The sequence below is a fragment of the Olea europaea genome, unplaced genomic scaffold (genome assembly GCF_002742605.1).
Source record: "Olea europaea var. sylvestris unplaced genomic scaffold, O_europaea_v1 scaffold336, whole genome shotgun sequence".
Taxonomy (NCBI): Eukaryota; Viridiplantae; Streptophyta; class Magnoliopsida; order Lamiales; family Oleaceae; genus Olea; species Olea europaea.
In genome coordinates this window covers 210,002-230,477 of record NW_019252586.1, presented here as the reverse complement: position 1 = coordinate 230,477, position 20,476 = coordinate 210,002, and the positions used below count along the sequence as shown (strand labels likewise).

Below are 20,476 nucleotides of genomic sequence, written 5' to 3'. Positions count from 1 at the left end.
GATGATCGAGATTGACACAACTCCATATCTCGTAATTGATCGGATCATATTGACGAAGGGATTATAGTTTCACGGTAAACGAACGAATTTGGTTTTGTCATACCACGTGACATTTCCCGTCACATGTATTGCCCTGACACATTGCTAGATGTCAATCAGGGACGGCGAATGTGAATTGACGATAAATTAAAAGGGTGTTTTAATTTATCAATTTTGATTAGATCAAAATAATATTTCACGTCGTTAGGCATCGTGGTCGGGAACCTAATGGGTCACACACAAAAGAGAATTGGAAGATTGCAAATTGCCAATTGGTTAATTTAACAATCGTTGGATAAATTAATTAATTGGATTTGTTATTTATATTTTCGAATTAATTAATTGGATTAATTAATTCACGGACCGGGTTTAATTAATTGGATTAATTAATTATTGGACCGGACCGGGCCGAACCTGTTTGGGTTTATATAAATACATAACTAGGGTTTGAGGTTCATAAGGTTTTTCATATATTCTTGCTGGCACAAGAAAAAACCCTAGAGGCTGCAATCATATTCTCTGTGTGGATCACCGTTGGAGGCTGGACAATTGGACAGCTGTGGTGGCGAATCAAAGTTGTGGAACGAAAAGAAAAGCAAAAAGATTGCAGATCTGAAAAAGGTACAATCTTATCACAATTTCTATCTAAACACAAAGGCGATTCTTGGTGGGAATCGAAAATTATTTTAAATTTCGCTGTGCATGTATAAGTAGATTCCCAACAGAAACGATAGTCTAGGCAGCACTATTCTTGCGTTAAATGAGATGTGCAATTAAATGAGTCACTAAATTATACATTTTATTGAGCACATTACATAATGCCACTCAGATTAATGTTTTAGCAAACCACTAGTGCTAAATAGCATTATACTTATGATTTTATGCCCCAGAGAAAGGTAATAGCTATAGAAAACAAAGAACAGAATATAAAAGTTATTCCCTTTTTGTTGCTTTGGCTATGATACTTATAGAATTTACATGAGAAAAAAGCTGTTTTTTAGCATTGAAAAAGAGCAAGACAACCAGACAACCAGGTGAAAATATTAAAATCTCTATTGAAAGTTCGGAAGGTGAACAGCCAATTCTAGCCGTTGAGTTTTAGGAAGAATATTGAAACTGACGCAATTAAACAGAGAAAATTAAAGACGTTTAACTAGTTCCTTTAAAATTTGTTTCTGGTCATTATTCATATCATTACTCTTATCATCCCCCACACGCTGGTGAGGGTCATGGAGTGCTCTTCCAGCTTGTGTGCCAATGAGTGAATGGAGCTCGGACAACAGGTTTGGTGAAAATGTCCCCAATTTAACGGGTTGTAGGAGCATATCCTCTAGAGAGAAGACCTTGAGAAATTATTTCTGGAATGAAATGGTGTCCATTATGGCATGCTTAGTACAAGCATGATACACGGAATTCCTAGTAATTTGAAGAGCACTTTTGTTATTACACAAAAGCAAAGGAGTGTGTGTCAGAGAGGACACTGCATGAAGAAGTAAAATTGAAATCGTAGTAAGTTCAGCAACAGTAGAAGCTAAGGATCAGTACTTCTGTACTTGGGTTCGGCACTAGAATGAGCAACAGTAGTTTGTTTCTTCTAGATCAAGAAATGTAGTTTGCACCTAGATGAACAGAGTAGCCAGTTGTGCTGCGATGAGTGAGTGGACTACCAGCCCAATCAAAATTCGAAAACGCATAGGAGGGAGAATATTAAGCGAGATAACGAGTGCCAATATGTGCAATCGCTCTGAGATACCAAACAAGTCTCGAAGATTAGAAGCATTTGGTTTTTGAAAGTGCTAACAGAGGTGATTGATAGCTTGTGTGATGTTTGGACGAGTGAAAGTGAGGTATTGGAGACTGCCAACAAGAGCTCAAAATTCAGTGGCATTAACAAGATCAGGGGGAGTTGGCTTCACTTCGATAGGCATGGGAGTGGAAATAAGTGTAACACTTTAATTAATTAAAAGAAAAGTCAAACCCAAAAAAAAAAAGAAAAAAAAGAAAAAAAGAAGGAAAGTCAACATTGTCAAGCAAAAAAAAAAAAATAGGGACGGTTTAACCAAATCCATCCCAGTCCAATACATACATATATATATATATATATATATACACACACACACACACACACACACACACACACAATCCAAAATCATTTCATATACACAAACAGAGAAACGAGAAAGGGAGAAGGAAAGAGAAAGAAAGAAGGGGGGAAAAAAAAAGAGGAAGAAGAAAAAAAATCGCTAACATGTTAGAAATAAGTTCTTCTGCTATTAGACTCGAATTCCTCAATTTTGAAAAGTAAGTAAAAAGTTCTTTATTGTCAAATTATGTTTAATTTTATAGTTGTTAGATTAAATTCAATTTTATTGAACGAGTTAAGTATAATAAACTATGAAATTTAGGAAAATGAAAGAAAACTAGTTTTAGTGATTAAAGATATTTTAGAAATCGCTCAAACGTGAAATAATTAAGTTTGAATATCGTCTATTTAATTATTAAAATTACTGAAAATAATTAATTGTTGATTTAAAAATTATATCATATTTCATGCGACGATACGGACATAGGACTGTTTATCAGCCGAGTTGATTTTGCAAACATAGTTCTGTGAGTGGAAAAATATATATTTTTAAAGTATTTATAAATTAAGTATATTTTCAAAATATATGCAATTAGGTGAATTATTTGCTTCATTATGTGATTACGATGAAAATTTCTTTTATTATGATCCATGCGAAATTTCAAGGATTATTTATGATATTGAGAATTGTTTGGTATGGATATGTGATATGGAGATCAGACACAAAAGTACCCGTGATTATATATTTCTTCTAGTTCACAGAGGGGCTTTGGCCGTATTTTATACTATATTTAGGGGTCTTGGACCGTGAATGAAGGGGTCTCGCCCGTGTACATATAGTTAACTGAGGGGCCTTGACCGTGTTCTAGAATTGATTATGAGAGGTCTTTGAACCGGGTTTCATTCACAGAGGGAGCCAAAGGCCTGTGGCGAAAATTTTTGGCCCGATGGGCGGATTACTGATTTTAGTCAAAGGATACATTTTTTGTGAATCACATGTAATGTGATGAGATGATGGTATAAATATCAATTGATTACTATATCGTGAATGTGAGATGATATTTACAGAGTTATGAGAATGTCTCACTTTTTGTCTATAATTGTATGAGGCTATCATGTGAGGTATTTAATGATATGAACTTGACGTTTGATAAAAAAAAGTGTTTAAAGGAGAAGTATGATTATTTTTAAAGTTTTCCACTCATTAAACTATCAACTCATATTTTCTAAAATTATTTTTACAAGTAACATTGGTCTTTGATTGCTTGAGGAGTCTGGTGATTTCAAAGTTAGAGCCACACGACATGTTGAAGGATATGAGTCAATTTGATAAACCACGAAGTAAATTTTTGGGCCCATTGCACTATGTTTTAATAAACATTTGATTTTGTTGAATATCTTGAAGTAACTTATAGTCAGCTTTAGTGATAGATCGGTATCTAGTCAGCATCTATTATCAGCGCATGTCACGTTTCGGGTCCACTAGGGTGATTCGGGATGGGTTGTGTCAGAGTGGTATCAGAGCATGTTCTTGAAAAAAAAAATTTAGTTCATGCATTGACATATCATGCATAAACAGTGTGTATGGTTACATGTCGTGGTGGTAGATATCACAAGCTCTCAAGCTTTTGCTACTGTAATGTTTGGAACCTAAAATGGTGGAAGAATACTTTTAACATATTTGAAAATGAGTAGTATGTAAGTACATCAGTTATATTATCTGATGGTTGAAAGTGTTATTAATTGTTGAGTTGGAATGATGGTGTATGTAGCTTTTTAAGAGTTGAACATATTGTTAATTTGAAGGTGAAAGTTTTCATGGTATTGCTGGTTATTTACTTATAGACATTCAAAGTGATAGGGTACAACCATTTAAGTACCAATCTTTGTGTAAAATTTCATGGTTTTTAATATACACATGGAAAATCCCTAGTTCTAGCCTGTACTATAGTAACAGTGAAAAACGATATTATATGTGTAAATGGTGATAATCAGGTGAGGAATTTTAATTATTTTGGAAAACTAAATTATTAGTGGCGTTATCAAAATTTTGTGGTGATTTGTGGCCACTTATATAGGATGATAATAGAAACTATAATGGTGTAGACAAAATGATGATTTGTTGATTGATAGATAACAATACGTTATCGTGTATTTTACGCATCGAGGAAATTAACGGTAATTTCAATTATTTCAATTATTTATTAGTGGTTTGATTTCAAGGAATGTGAGAATAATAGGGATGAACTTCTTAATGATTACTTAATATGGGATGATTTGTTGCTTTAGAAATAGAATTAAATGGATATGTGCATTTAGGTATGTTTATGTGGAAAAAAAAAAAGAAGGGGAGTAGAGAATGGTAAATTGGAATTTACTAAGATTGAAAAATTAACATATGAAATCTTGGAGGTTTAGTGATTTTTAAAAAGGTTCGCGTGATAAATGCGAAAGTTATTATTTTTGTGATGTTAAGGAAAACTTGATATAATTAAATGTTTTAGGTCATACGATAAGACAATAAATGCCAATGTTATAAGATCATAACATGATATGGTGAATGGCATGTAAGTGAATATAATGGTTGTCCTATAGTAAAATAATGTGACAATAGATTTGGGTTATTAAGTTAGTTAATTCTTTTAAGGCCTTTCATTGGATTATTGTGTTATATTTCATACATTTTGGAAGCGTTGAGTTAAATTTTGAAGTTAAGATAAATTTATTGAAATTTTAGTGATGTAATTTTTGGGCTATTTTCAATTGTAGGATCACAAACAAAGTATTCCATTTTCATCAAAATATATTTGTTAAGGAATATAAGTAGGACATGTTGGATTTGGATATTTCTAAAGTTGAAGATGATCATCAAATATAGAAATTACTCATTGTGAAATAGTATCTTTAGGTTACATTATCTCAATTTAAGTTCTTTTGGCGTTATACAAGAAGGATTATGCATTGATGATAGATTAACGACCCATTTATGGAATAAGAGTATAGATTTTCCCGGATTAAATGTTATTATTGTCTCTTCATAGATAGAAAGAACAAAATTTATATGGATATAGAAATGTCAAAAGTTTTGCTATCAGAAAATTCTGAGGAAATATTTGTTCTTATATCTAAAGATGATAAGTGATCGATTCACGATAATGATTTATGCTATGGTTTAGAAAATCTTCTTCATAGTGGAATGATAAATATTGATTATGTTGTAGATTGATAATTTATATGGTTGATTATATTGGGATTGCCATTTAGGAATTGTGGCGTTATCACATGGTGGAAAGATCAATTCTTACTGACTACATGAGGTTAAGGTATATTTGTATTTGAAAAGGAGCTGAACTTGAACTGTGTATATATTATCATTGAGCGATATAGAATTAACGGGAAAAAAACATCATATTGAGCTTTCTGAACGGTGGTTGGAGATAACTAGAATTTTAGAAAATAATGAATAACTGAATTTTTGGCGGTATTGTCAATTTAGAATTGGAATAGTTACTTTCAAATGTTTTTCATTTTGGGTTCCAAGTACAAAGAATGGAGACAATGGTGTTCGAATCATTGTTCACAAATCTATAAAGGTTATAAGATTCCTTACAAATGATATTGCCAATTCATTATATGTAAATTTATATAGTAAAGTTTTGAGCATTTACACTGGGCTTAGATGTAGGGAGTTACAAAAATAAATTATATTTGTGTAGTTTCTTTTATTGAAATGCCAGACAATATGAAGACAATTTTAAAGATATGCTATTTAACTTTGGGTAACTATTTAAATGAGATTGAGATACTTATTTATCTTTCCTGAAGTTGGCGTATAAGAATTAGATACAAATAGCTCCTTTTGATGCTATATATTATACTAGAATATTTAAGGACTTATCTATTGAGATGAAAGTTGCTAAAGAAAGTTATCAAATATTAATACATAACCATTGTTACGAAAAAAGGATTTATTCGAGAATAATTCAAATCACGATGTAAGGTGCAGTTTGGAGAACCTCAAAGGTAGCATCTTGAAATACAAATTAGAAAAGTCGAGGAAGATGTAATACATAAAAGAATGCGCCACATATATCAAAACCAATGTGAGACTTGAAGTCTTATGGGTGAATCATACAATAGAAGAGCCAACATAGGAAAGTGAAGATCAAATACATTCTCAGTATCTCCAACTTTTAGGTACTTAGATGATTAAATTTCGAGGACGAAATTCTTTTAAGAGAGTGAGTTTTGTAACACTTTAATTGATTAAAAGAGAAGTCAACCCCCCCCCCCCCCCAAAAAAAAAAAACCCCCCCCCCCCCCCCCCAAAAAAAAGGAAAGTCAACATTGTCAAGCAAAAAAAAAAAGGAAATTAAACAAATTAAAAGGTTGCGCGGTTTAACCAAATCCATCCCAATACAATACATTATATTAATATATATATACACAAACACAATCCAAAACCATTTCATATTCAATACACAAACAGAGAAACGAGAAAGGGAGAAGGAAAGAGAAAGAAAGAAGGGAAAAAAAAAAGAGAAAAAAAGGAAGAAAAAAAATAATTCGCTAACATGTTAGAAATAAGTTCTTCTACTATTAAGCTCCAATTCCTCAATTTTGAAATGCAAGTAAAAAATTACTTATTGTCAAGTTATATTTAATTTTATAGTTGTTAGATTGTTAGATTAAATTCAATTTTATTAAGGGGATTAAGTATAATAAACTATGAAATTTATTAAATTCAAAGAAAACTAGTTTTGGTGATTAAAGAGATTTTAGAAATCGCTCAAAAGTGAAATGATTAAGTTTGGATATCGTATATTTAATTATTAAAATTACTTAAAATAATTAATTGTTGATTTAAAAATTAAATCATATTTCAGGCGATAATACGGATATCGGGACAGCTTATCAACCGAGTTGATTTTACGAATATAATTCTGTGAGTGGAAAAATATAAATATTTTTAAAGTATTTATAAATTAAGTACATTATCAAAATATATACAATTCTGTGAATTATTTGCTTCATTATGTGATTACGATGAAAGTTTCTTTTATTATGATCCATGCGAAATTTCAAGGATTATTTATGATATTGAGAATTGTTTGGTATAAATATGTGATAAGGAGATCGGCCAGAAAAGTACTTGTGATTATATATTTCTTCTAGTTCACAGAGGGGCATTGGCCGTATTCTATACTACATTGAGGGGTCTTGGACCGTGGATGAAGGGTTTTCGACCATATACTTCACTGAGAGGCCTTGACCGTGTTCTAGAATTGATCATGAGAGGTCTTTGAGACCAACTTTCGTTTTTACATAGGGGCCAAAGACCCATGGCGAAAGTTCTTGGCTCGATGGACGGATTACAGATTTTAGTCAGAAGGTACATTTTTGGTGGATCACATGTAATGTGATGAAATGATGGTATAGATATCAGCTGATTACTCTATCATGAATGTGAGATGATATTTACAAAGTTATGAGAATGTCTCACTTTTTATCTATAATTGTACGAGGCTATCATGTGAGGTATTTAATGATATGAACTTGACGTTTGATAAAAAAATGTTTAAAAGAGAAGTATGATTATTTTTAAAGTTTTCCACACATTGAGCTATCAACTCATATTTTCTAAAATTATTTTTATAGGTAATATTGGTCTTTGATAGCTTGAGGAGCCTAGTGATTTCAAAGTTAGAGCCACACGACATGTTGAAGGATATGAGTCAATTTGATAAATCACGAGTAAATTTTTGGGCCCATTGCACTATATTTTTATAAACATTTAATTTTGTTGCATATCTTGAAGTAACTCATAGTTAGCTTTGGTGATAGATTAATATCTAGTCAGCATCTATCATCGGCGCATGTCACGTTTCGGGTCCACTAGGGTGATTCGGGACAGGTCATGTCAATAATAGAGTAGTTCTACATATGAGTTTTTTTTAATAAATCCTTAGTATATTTTGTCCATGATAGAAAAATGCCACCGTTAAAATATTTCACTTCAACGAACAAAAAAATTATTGAGACGACCAATATCCTTAAGAGCAAATTGTGAGCTAAGCGCATGAACAATTTGTTGAATGGTAGAAGAATTTATTTTACATAGTCAACATATAATAGAGATATCTTGAAGATTTTAAGTAACAGATGAATGGCTGCATTTATATGTCTTAAAGATTCTGAAATGATATCGGCATTTAGAGAACCCGTGTTTGGTTCAGTTTCTTGATATTGGTTCAGTTTCTTGATATTCTGAGACGTTTCAACTGCCTAAATATCCAAGTCTTCATATTAAGTAATTATGGAATCACATTAATTACAAAATAAATTAGAATTGGCATATTAATAACATATACTAATCAGAACGTAGAATTAATAGAATTGTCTTCTTTAGTTTCATTTTATACGAAGCAAATTTATAAGCATGTATTCAAGAAGTCAATTAATACGAGTCTATTCCTATAAGTTACAATGCGTGCTAAGATCAAAATAAATTAAAACGTAGTAATAAATACTTGCATTTATAAGTTACCTTTACATATATGATATACATGCATAAAGGCTTCTTATATAGTCATCTGTTCAAGAACCAAATGCATTAGAAGCATATAATAAACCATAAACAATCTTAAAATTGAGAAAATCTTGCTCCAAATGCACATTACAAATAAAAATTCAGATATGAAAAACATGCACACGCACAGAAATATTTTACTTGGGCTGATATTGATGATGGCAATATGTATAGATTCGGGTTTAACTTTGAGCTCCAACTGCAAAGTAAATGATTGTATGTCATTTTGCGACTATTATAGCTTGGGAGATATGTCAGAATGGGACTACTGCATTAACAAATGTCATATGAATCAAGTACCTTGTGTTAAGCATAGACCTGAACATTTTGGGAATACACCAGTGGAGGCTCCGATATCAATGTGTGTTTGTGACTGAGGCAACCTTTGAAGTGGGACGACCTTCTACTTCTTAGAGTATGCATCTATCAAAGAAGACAAGGCTATAAGACTTGTCAAAATTTCTAATAATTCTTTATCATAATTCTTATATTTAAAAATGTATTTTACGCTGGGTTATCACAACACAAGGTTATATATGAAATAAATATATTAAATAATATTTACTACCATAACTCGCCATAGAATTAGAGAGTTTATGATAATATTAATGAAGTGTAAGATAAAATGAAAAATGAGAGTTTTTGACGAATATAATTGCATCTAAGTTTCGGATATCATGAAGTCCAATAGAAGAAAATATATTTTGCTGTATGGTCATAATGATTTGAAATGTACATAAGTTTGAGGTTTCATACTCCTTGAAATTTGTGTGGACATTATATTTAACAAAATCCTATGAAAAAACAAAATGTACTCTATACTTAACAAAAAAATAATAAAATCTCCCAATTGAAATATATTTCATTAACATCCCACTCTGATGCAAATCAGGAGAAAGACACCCCGTAATTCCGCAATCACCCATAATTCCGTAAACAATTGTTGAAGACTTTAGGAAGCTTGGGTAGTTGTTGCAATTCTATCTTTTATTCTCTTTATTTCTTTCCGTGTTTATTACTTTCCTAGTTTACTTCTTCCTAATTTATTACTTTCCTAGTTTGGGACGGAGATTGTGATATCGGTTTGTTATTTAATGGAGGATGGAAAATAATGAAAGTCGTTTTGGCCATTCAATTCAGTTTAATTTTATTTGGGGTGATTCCAAGAATACAGAGAGATTCTATATTCACCATACTATAGGTACCAACGTGAGGTTGATCCAAGAGTTTGGCACCAATTTTTGGTATCAGAGCCCATAGCTCCCAGGTTCCTTTATCACAGTGTTTCACGTCCCATGCCTGTAACCCCAGTGGCACTTCATACGCCATGGTAGACAATCAAGATCCAAACGACCAACATCCAAACACCCAGAACACAAACCAGCCCCAGTTGCAGCACCAAATCGTTCAAATCGCCAGAGTGTTGGAGCAGCTTACTCATCGATTAGATGTCATGGAGGGACATTACGTTCAAAAGGAGCAGGGGCCCTTCAATCAGATAGGGCGTAGAGCAGCTCGTGTGGGAGGGCAAGATGAAAGTGATGGAGATGCTGATGAAGGTGAAGGAGAAGACAAAAGCTAGGAGTTTGAAGATCATAAGCCTCGTATCCAACGTACTAGGCAAAATTTTCCCCGAGGTCGTGCTGGTCATGGTACAGGCTATAAACCTGTGGATGAACTAACCAAGAGAATGAAGGTTGATGTGCCGGATGTTTTTGGAAAATTAGAACCTAACGCTTTTGAGGACTGGCTAACGGCTATCAGGGATTACTTTGATTGGTTTTTCGTATCGGAGGATAGAATGGTTCGTTATGTTCGGATAAAGTTGAAAGGGTATGCACGAGCATGGCGTAGAAGTGTGGAAAAACAATTATGCCATACATGACGACCATCAATCTCTAACTGGGAAGAGATGAAGGAGTGACTGAAGGAAATATTTGCCCATTGATTATGAGCAAATGATGTTCGAGGAGATGTAGCAATTTAGACAGGGTTCATTGAATGTTGACCAAAATACGGATCGCTTTCACGAATTAACTGTCTGTAGACAGATTGTGGAGACTAAGCAATAGACTTTAGCTCGATATCGCACCAGATTGCGCAGTGAGATACGCAGAGAGATGTGGATTGCTTGTTTAATCAACGTGGAGGAAGCTTATCAATTGGTGCTTCGTATTGAGAAACAAATGGGGCCTTTGGTTGGAAGGAAAATGACGTTGACAGATTCAAGGCCCAAACGTGTCACCATACCTTCATTCCAAAGTGTGAGAATATGGTTCTCTTAACTCCATTTTGTTCAGTTTTATTATGGACCATTGGATGGGATCGACGGCCGAGATTTAATCTATTTGAGATATTTGTGTTGACTTATCTTGGGGGAGATGTTTTGACTTGATGGACTTGATGGTTGACACAATAAGGCTCCCCCCACGTTTTTTGGCAGAGAGATGGTTTTCTTCCCTTCTTAAGTCGACTCTCTCTTCCCTTTTTTGCTCTCGATTTTGGTTGAAGGTTAAAGAGGTCCGGTTGGTGGGTTCTTTGCCAGTTTCTCTCTCTCTCTCTCTCTTTTGGAAGGTGATTTGCATTACATGGAGCTGTTCCTGAGCCTAAATCAGCCATAAGAGAAAGGAGAAAACTGCTGGATAGTTCGGCCGAGATCGGGTTGTATCTTTACATCTTATTTTCTTTGATTTTGCCTTGAAACCCTTTATTATTTGACGATTATTGTTTGATTGAACTCCAAGGATCCCAACAAACTGGTATCAGAGCTAGGAGGAGTGAAATCTGTCCAAAAATCGATCAAAAACTTCAAGGAAATCACGATTCCCATATTTTTAGCGAATCTGAAAATCCAAATTTCGGCCAAACGACTAACCTTTTGGCGAAACTGACCTTAGACCCATAACCAGCAGACCAAGGCGCTCCCTGTGGTGGGGCGCGTGATCGGACCGGCGATCGATGGAGCGTGACTCCGGCGACAGCACGTGGCTGGAGTTTCCGGCGAGCTTTTTCTGGGCAATTTACTTATTTTGATGTCCTGAACGCACTGATGTCGTTTGTTTTCTGTTTCAGGTTTTACAAAAAAAGTTGGACGGTTTTGCCCCTGGCTTGACGTCTACAGCAATTTGGTTCAGAAACTTGGAGGTATATATACAGTTTTTCAACAGTAGTTTGGTAAGATCATTCCAAACTCTCCATTAGGTTAGGTTTGGTATCCTTACCGGTTTATGCATGATTATTGCTTGGTTGCCTATTTGTGAATTCCGTTGATTGAATTCTTGTGATTAATTTATAACCTGGAAGCATATTTACTTGCATTATATACCTGTGTTTCATGGTCGGATTATGTGATTGTTGTGCTTCATTTCTAAAATTGTTTTTAAAATTGGCATTCATATTTTTATATTGATCATCTGGAAAAGAATTTTTCAAAACCTTTTCTGTTTTGTCCACGAGTACAGGCTACTCTTTTACAGAATCTGTAATGGGTTCGAGGGTTGAATTATCGCAATTCGATGGAAAGGGGGATTACTCGATATGGAAATAGAAAATGAGGGCCATTTTGGTCCAACAGAGAGTTGCTAAAGCTCTCGATGATCCCGCTACATTTTATGATGAGTTAAAGGCTAAACCAATTGAAATTGAAGCCATGAATGAAATTGCTTACAGTTCTACAATTTTGCATCTATCTGACAACATTATGAGATAAGTTGATAGTGCTAAAACTGCTAGAACTTTGTGGATTACTTTAGATGCCCTGTTCTTAACTAAAACTTTACCTAATAAAATATACTTGTTGGAAAAGTTGTTTAGTTTTAAGATGGACCCGGGGAAGGATGTTGAGGGGAATTTGAGTGACTTTAGCATAATTGTTAAGAGTCTAGCTCATAATGATAAAAAATTTGACGATGAGGATTTAGCTGTCATATTGCTAAACTCTTTACCCGAATCTTACAAAGAAATGAAAAATGCCATAAAATATGGTAGGGACACTCTCACTCAAGCTATTGTTTCTGATGCTTTAAAATCAAGAGAACTTGAATTAAAAAGAGACAACAGAACTCATTCCCGGGAAGAGAGTCTATTTGTTAGGGGAAGACCTGAAAAGAAAGAATTTAACTTCTATAACAAGAAGGAGAGAGGAAAATCTAAAATGCGATCTAAATCTAAAGATAAAAGCGGTAAGAAATGTTATCACTGTGGAAAGTTAGGACATTTCAAGAAAGACTACTTCGACTGGAAAAGGAAGCAAAAAGACCCGAATAATTCTGATGTTGATAATGCTGCTATTGTTTCTGAAATTAATAGTTTGCATGTCATGAATGTGTCTGAGGGAAAATTTTACAAAAATTGGATTCTAGACACAGGGTGCACTTTCCATATGTGCCCTGATAGGTCTTGGTTCTATAACTATAGAGAGACTGAACCTAGAAAGGTCTACATGGGAGACAATAATTCTCAAAATGTGGTTGGAGTTGGTGACATAGCCATCAGAATGAACGATGGGGCCGTCACGCAACTCAGAAATGTTAGATATGTCCCAAATTTAAAAAAGAACCTCATTTCCTTAGGTTCTCTTGAAGATGAGGGATATACCTTCAAGTCTGGTAACAAGATTTTGAAAATTATGAAGGGTTCTCTCATAGTTATAAAAGGGCCTAAGAGGAATGGTCTGTACTATCTTGAGGGTAGAACTAAAATACCAGTTGATTATAGCCTTCTTACTCTGAGTAAAGACAAAACTGAACTTTGGCATAACAAAATGGGTCACATTAGGTTTAAAGGGCTAAAATCTTTAAGTAATCAGAAATTACTTGGAAACGATGACATTGAAACTATGGAATTCTGTGAAACTTGTGTCTTGGGTAAGTCCCATAAGGTGAGCTTTGAACCTAGCTCTCATAGGACCAGCAGACCATTGGACTATGTCCATGCTGATCTATGGGGCCCGGAGAAGCACTCCACATTTGGTGGAAGCAAGTACTTCTTGTCCTTAGTGGATGATTACTCAAGAAAAGTTTGGATTTATCCTTTGAAGGCTAAGTCGGAAACTTTTGGAAAATTCAGAGTTTGTTTAAAGTCTGTTGAGAATCAGTTAGACAAGAAACTTAAAACATTAAGAACTGATAATGGGCTTGAATTCTGTAATAACGAATTTGACAACTTCTGTAAGCAGAAAGGTATAACAAGACACAGAACTGTTAAATACACACCTGAACAAAATGGGGTCGCTGAATGAATGAGCAGGACCATAATGAACAAAGTTAGATGTATGTTGATTAACTCTGGCCTTGCGAAAGGTTTTTGGGCTGAAGCTGCAAGTACTGCAGCTTATCTGATTAATAGGTCTCCGTCCAGCAGTATAAGGTTTAAGACCCCACAGGAGTTGTGGACGGGAGAGCCTCCAAATCTAGAACACTTGAGGGTGTTTGGATGTGCTGCATATGCACACCAATTTGAAGGGAAACTTGAGCCGAGGGCTATCAAGTGTGTGATGTTAGGGTATCCTGAGGGTGTGAAGGGCTATAGGCTATGGGTTTTAGGGGTCCAAGGCATTAAGATTATTAACAGCAGGAATGTAGTCTTTAAATGAATCTGAGATGCCATGTCTAAAACAGAAAACCGAAGAAACTAACAAATCTGAAACTGAGAAGAGTATTCAGACTGAGGTGAAGCTGACTAGGCTAAATTCACCTACACCTGGGAATGATGAAAATGACCCTTTACATCATGAAAATGAAAATGAAATTGAAATTGAACCTGAACCTGAAGAGGTTACTGAACTTCAAGATAACATTGAACCAGGTGAAGTTGAACATTTTAATGATCAGCAACCTAATCAAGATTATCAGCTTACTAGGGATCGGGGGAGGAGGCAGATCAGGCCAAATCCTAGATATGAATCCCTAAACTTGACTGATTTTGCCTTGGTTTTAGGTGAAGCCCTTGAATAGATAGAACCTCCTAGTTATGAAGAAGCTGTTAATCGAAAATGTTCTAAAAATTGGTTAAAAGCTACGCAGGAAGAAATGGAATCTTTAATGGAGAATAAAACTTGGAAGTTAGTTAACAAACCTAAGGATCATAGGATAGTTCAATGTAAGTGGATTTACAAATTGAAAGAAGGAAATAATCCTAGTGATCCCCGTAGGTATAAGGCCAGATTAGTGGCGAAAGGGTTCACTCAAAAGGGGGGGTTGATTACAATGAGATATTCTCTCCTGTGATAAAGTACAAAACAATCAAACTGTTTTTGGCATTGGTTGTTCAGTTCAACTGGGAACTGGAACAACTAGATGTCAAGATTGCTTCCTACATGGGGAATTGGAAGAGGATATTTATATGAGTCAGCCTCAAGTTTTTGAGGTGAAGGGTAAAATAGAGTGTGTGTGCAAATTAGAAAGATCTCTGTATGGGCTTAAACAAAGCCCTAGACAGTGGTACATAAGGTTCGATACCTATGTACTGAAGATAGGTTTTAAAAGGAGTGAATATGATGCATGCCTGTACTATAATGATAGTAAAGAGGGATGTGAGGTCTACTTGTTGCTGTATGTAGATGACATGCTTCTAGCAAGTTCAAGTAAGACTGAAATCACTAAGATGAAGAACCTTTTAAAATTAGAATTCGATATGAAAGATTTGGCGAGTGCTAAGAAGATTTTGGGGATGATTATAAAGAGAGATAGGGCTGAAAATAGACTAATCATTTCCCAAGAAGCCTATCTAAACAAAGTCATAACTAAATTTGGTATGAATGGATCAAAATCTATGAACGTTCCCTTAGCAACTCACATGAATCTTTCTAGTGCACATTCTCCTAAAACTGAGGAGGAATTTAGAGAAATGAGGAACATACCCTACTCTAATGCTATAGGTTCCGTTATGTTCTCTATGATAACAACCAGGCCTGACTTAGCCTATACTATAAGTTTTTTGAGCAGATTTATGTCCAACCCTGGAAAGCCCCATTGGGCAGGCTTGAAATGGTTATTAAGGTACATTGTTGGTACATTAAATCTGGGTCTAGTGTATGAAAAAAGATCTGAAAAACTTACTCTAAAGGGGTATGTAGATTCTGATTTTGCTGGTGACAAGGATAGTAGAAAGTCTACCACACCTTACTTTTTTACACTAGGTGACAATTATATAACTGTAAAAATTGTATAACATGGAAGTCTCAGCTACAGCCTTTAGTTACTTTGTCAAGTACTGAGGCAGAGTATGTTGCCATAACCGAGGCGGTTAAGGAATGTACCTGGTTAAAAGGAATTTTAAAGGAATTGAACTTTATGCATGATACACCTGTTATGTTTACTGATAGTCAAAGTACTTTGTCGCTTTGCAGGAATCCTGTTAATCATGAAAGAACTAAACATATTGAGGTGAAGTATCATTTTATTCGTGAGAAACTGTCTCAAGGTGAAGTTAATCTTGTTAAAATTCACACTGAAAGGAATTCCTTTGATGTGGGAACAAAAATTCTACCTACAGTTAAATCTAAATTGTGCTTATCTTTATTACATATTGACACTGGTTAATTTTTCTTGCAGGTAGTGGGCGATAATGATGAACAGTTCTTCCATGTGCAAATTCGCAACCAGGAGAGAGTGTTATGAGAACCAAGGTGAAGAATTTGAGAATATGGTTCTCTTAACTCCATTTTGTTCAATTTTATTCTGGACCATTGGATGGGATCGAGGGTCGGGATTTAATCTATTTGAGATATTTGTGTTACCTTGTCTTGGGGGAGATGTTTTGACTTGATGGTTGATACAATAAGGTTCCCCCACGTTTTTTGGCAGAGAGATGGTTTTCTTCCCTTCCTAGGTCGACTCTCTCTTCCCTTTTTTCCTCTCGATCTTGGTTGAAGGTTGAAAAGGTCCGATTGGTGGGTTCTTTTCCGGTTTCTCTCTCTCTCTTTTGGAAGGTGATTTGCATTACATGGAGCTGTTCCTGAGCCTAAATCAGCCATAAGAGAAAGGAGAAAACTGCTGGACAGTTCGGCCGAGATCGGATTGTATCTTTCCATCTTATTTTCTTTGATTTTGCCTTGAAACCCTTTATTATTTGATGATTATTGTTTGATTGAACTCCAAGGATCCCAACACAAAGGCCTCTCTTGTTGAAAGATCAATCTAGAGGTGCGGTGAGCGGGGACCAAAAATAAAGGGCAAAGGTAACCAATGAAGGACCACAATGTTATAGATATAAGGACTTTGGGCATTATGATGTTGTATCTCCTACAAGAGATAAGAAACTAGCCTTTATATGTGAAAAGGAATTATTAGTAGTGGACACGGCTGAAGACATGGGTTAGGAGGAGAGTAATGGTAGCAGCCATGGTGAAGAAGAGCACCTGAGTGCGTCAGATTTATCCAGCTGCGTGATCCATTGAGTGTTGACTGGGACTAAACAAGAACTCCAGGCTAGTTTTGAGTGGTTGCGCACTAATATTTTTCATACACGCATGAAGCATAGTGGTTGGGCATTGAATGTCATTATTGATAATGGCAGAGGCATGAATGTGATCTCCGAAGCTGCTATTGAACGTTTGGTGCTGAAAACTGATAAACATCCCACTGTTTATCGGATTAGCTGGGTTAACGAAGCCAACTCAACCTTAGTAAAGCAGTGTTGCTTGGTTAAATTCTCATTGGGGAAAAAATTATGTGGACGAAGCCTGGTGCGGCTCTATGATCGGAGGGTTCTCTATGATGGGCTTGCTAATATTTACTCTTTTAATTTCAAAGGTAAGAGATTTGTTTTGGACCCATTTATAGATTTAAGAGTTTGAGAAAAAAAGGAGGTTATCCCAATTTTGACGATTCGACAATTCTCGCGAGTTATGCATGAGGATGATATGGTGCTAGTGGTAGTAAGACGTGAGGTGAAGCAGAAGGATGACAAGGTTCCAGTAGAGTTCTTGGCAATGCTGGAGAAATTTCAGGATATCATGCTGGATGAAATTTCGAATCAACTACTTCCTAAAAGAGAGGTACATCATGCTATCAATTTGACCCCAAGCTCAACCCTGGCAAATTTTCCCCACTACCACATGAGTCCAACAGAGAATGAAGAGCTTAGCCGGCAAATTCAGCAACTATTAGATAAGGGCTTTATTCGAGAGAGCCTTAGCCTCTGTACTGTCCCGATTTTACTTATGCTAAAGAAGGATGGCAGTTAGAGGATGTGCATAGATAGCCGAGCAACTAACAAGACAACCATGAAGTACTGATTTCCCATACCCCATCTTAACGACATGTTGGACTTACTATGTGGCTCCTCCCTTTTCACTAAGCTCGACCTTCGAAGTGGTTACCACTAAATTCGTATCCGATTGGGTGAAGAATGGCAGATGGCCTTCACAACAAAAGATGGGTTGTTCAAAACTTCGAATGGTTGGTTATACCCTTCGGATTAACCAACACGCCAAGCACGTTTATTCACATCATGACGCAAGTTCTCATACCATTCTTGGGAGAATTTGTTGTTGTTTATTTTGATGACATCTTGATTTTTAGCCAAAGCATGCAGGATCATTTGAGCCATGTCGAGCAAGTATTGAGGGTCTTGAGAATTGAATGACTCTATATTAATCGGGACACGTGCTCATTTATGAAAACAAGAGCCAAGTTTCTTGATTTTATAATATCTAAACAAGATGTCGAGGATGATCCCGAAAAAGTGCAAGCTGTCCATAATTGGCCAACTCCCTAGAATTTGTCAAAAGTCAGAAGCTTCCATGGTTTGGCGATGTTTTATTGACAATTCATTCACAATTTCAGCACTATAATGGCCCAATCACCGAATGCTTGAAAGGATCAAAATTTTCATGGAGTACCACAGCTGCAAGGGCATTATCAGAAATTAAAGAACGGATGGGGCAAGCACCAGTACTTAGGTTGCCAAACTTCTCTAAAATTTTTGAAGTAGCTTGTGATGCTTCACATGTTGGAATCGGGGGCGTGTTGAGTCAGGAAGGGCACCCCCATTGCTTTTTACAATGAGAAACTTAATGACACTCGCCGAGGATATATTGTATGGAATTCTATGCTTTAATTCAAACTCTCAAGCATTGGTGACCATATTTGATCCACGGGGAGTTTATTCTTTATATAGACCATGATTCTTTAAAGCATTTAAATTCTCAAAGTAAGCTGAATTCACGACATACTTGTTGGATGGATTATCTGCAACAATTCGAATTCATGCTTGTTAAGAAATATAGAATTATTTATTATTTATTAAGGGTAGAATAGTCCTTTTTAGTTTCCTTTATTTAGCCTATATATATTCTCTTTGTATTTAGGTTAAACTATCTTTTAGCATTCAATTAATTAATGTAGTATCAATGAAACCCTAGCCTCCTCCTTTTTCTTCTTTATATTTTTTTGGATTGTTTAACATGGTATTAGAGCCAGGTTTCATGAGACAAAACTTAATCTCAAACACAGTTTTCGCGGATCCAACTGTTAATCTGATATTTCTGCAATCTGTTAAATCTGGTACTTCTGCAATCTGTTATTTTTTTTTATTATGGCTACTGAAAGAGACGATTCCCTTCAGTCTATGAGTGTGAGGTTGGATGGAAAGAATTATTCGTATTGGAGTTACGTGATGAGAAATTTTCTTAAGGGTAAAAAGATGTGGGGATTCATTAGTGGAATTTCTGTGAAACCTGAGAATACCAATGAGGGTTATACTGCTTTGATAGATGCTTGGGAATCAAATAATTCAAAAATTATTACTTGGATTAATAACTCTGTGGAGCATTCCATAGGTAGAGAGTTGGCGAAGTATGAGACAGCAAAGGAGGTTTGGGATCATCTGCAAAGATTATTCACTCAGTCAAATTTTGCAAAGCAGTATCAATTGGAGAATGATATACGAGCTCTTCATCAGAATAATATGAATATTCAGGAGTTTTATTCTGCTATGACAGATCTTTGGGATCAATTGGCCCTTACAGAATCGACAGAATTAAAGGCATGTGCTGCCTATATTACTCATAGAGAGCAGCAACGGTTGGTACAATTTTTAACGGCACTTCGCAGTGATTTTGAAGGACTCAGAGGTTCAATTTTGCATCGTTCTCTACTTCTATCTGTTGACTCAGTTGTCAGCGAGTTATTGGCTGAAGAAATACGTCTTAAGTCTTATGCTGAAAATGGAATTATTTCTGCTTCTAAGCTTTCTGTATTAGCAGTGTCTTCTAAGCCATCCTCTAATAATCAAAATAAGCCTTACACAAGGGTTGCCTTTGACAAGTGCAGTTTCTGTAAGCATAAAGGTCATTGGAAGGCTCAGTGTCCTAAGTTGAGACAGTCAAATCAATTACAGCAGCAATCTCAAGCTTGGAAGCCTGGAAACCAATCACGATCTAATGCTCATAGACCACCACAATCTAATACTGCACAGTAGCTTCATCAGGTCCTATCACTGATCCTAGTACTTTGGCTGAGCAATTTCAGAAGTTTATCTCCTTACAGCCTCAAGCTATGTCTGCTTCTTCCATAGGTCAGTTGCCTCATAGTTCTTCAGGTATGTCACATTCTGTATAGGTCTTGGATTCTGGTGCTTCACATCATATGTCTCCAGATTCTTCGTCTTTTGCTTCTGTGTCCCCTTCGTCCTCTATTACTGTCATGACTGCTGATGGCACTCCTATGCCATTAGCAGGTGTTGGTTCTGTTGTCACACCTTACTTGTCCCTCCCTAATAATGTTTATCATATTCCAAAACTCACATTAAATCTTGCTTCT

General features: G+C 35.5%; 1 protein-coding gene across 1 annotated transcript; it reads left to right on the top strand.

The window, feature by feature from the left end:
- Window positions 1–19,119: 19,119 nt before the first annotated feature.
- LOC111385969 lies at window positions 19,120–20,135 on the top strand. The gene is made up of 2 exons (XM_023010394.1): window positions 19,120–19,219; window positions 19,267–20,135. Exons 1-2 carry the CDS (start codon window positions 19,120–19,122, stop codon window positions 20,133–20,135), a joined length of 969 nt encoding a protein of 322 aa, XP_022866162.1.
- The last annotated feature ends 341 nt before the right edge of the window (window positions 20,136–20,476 follow it).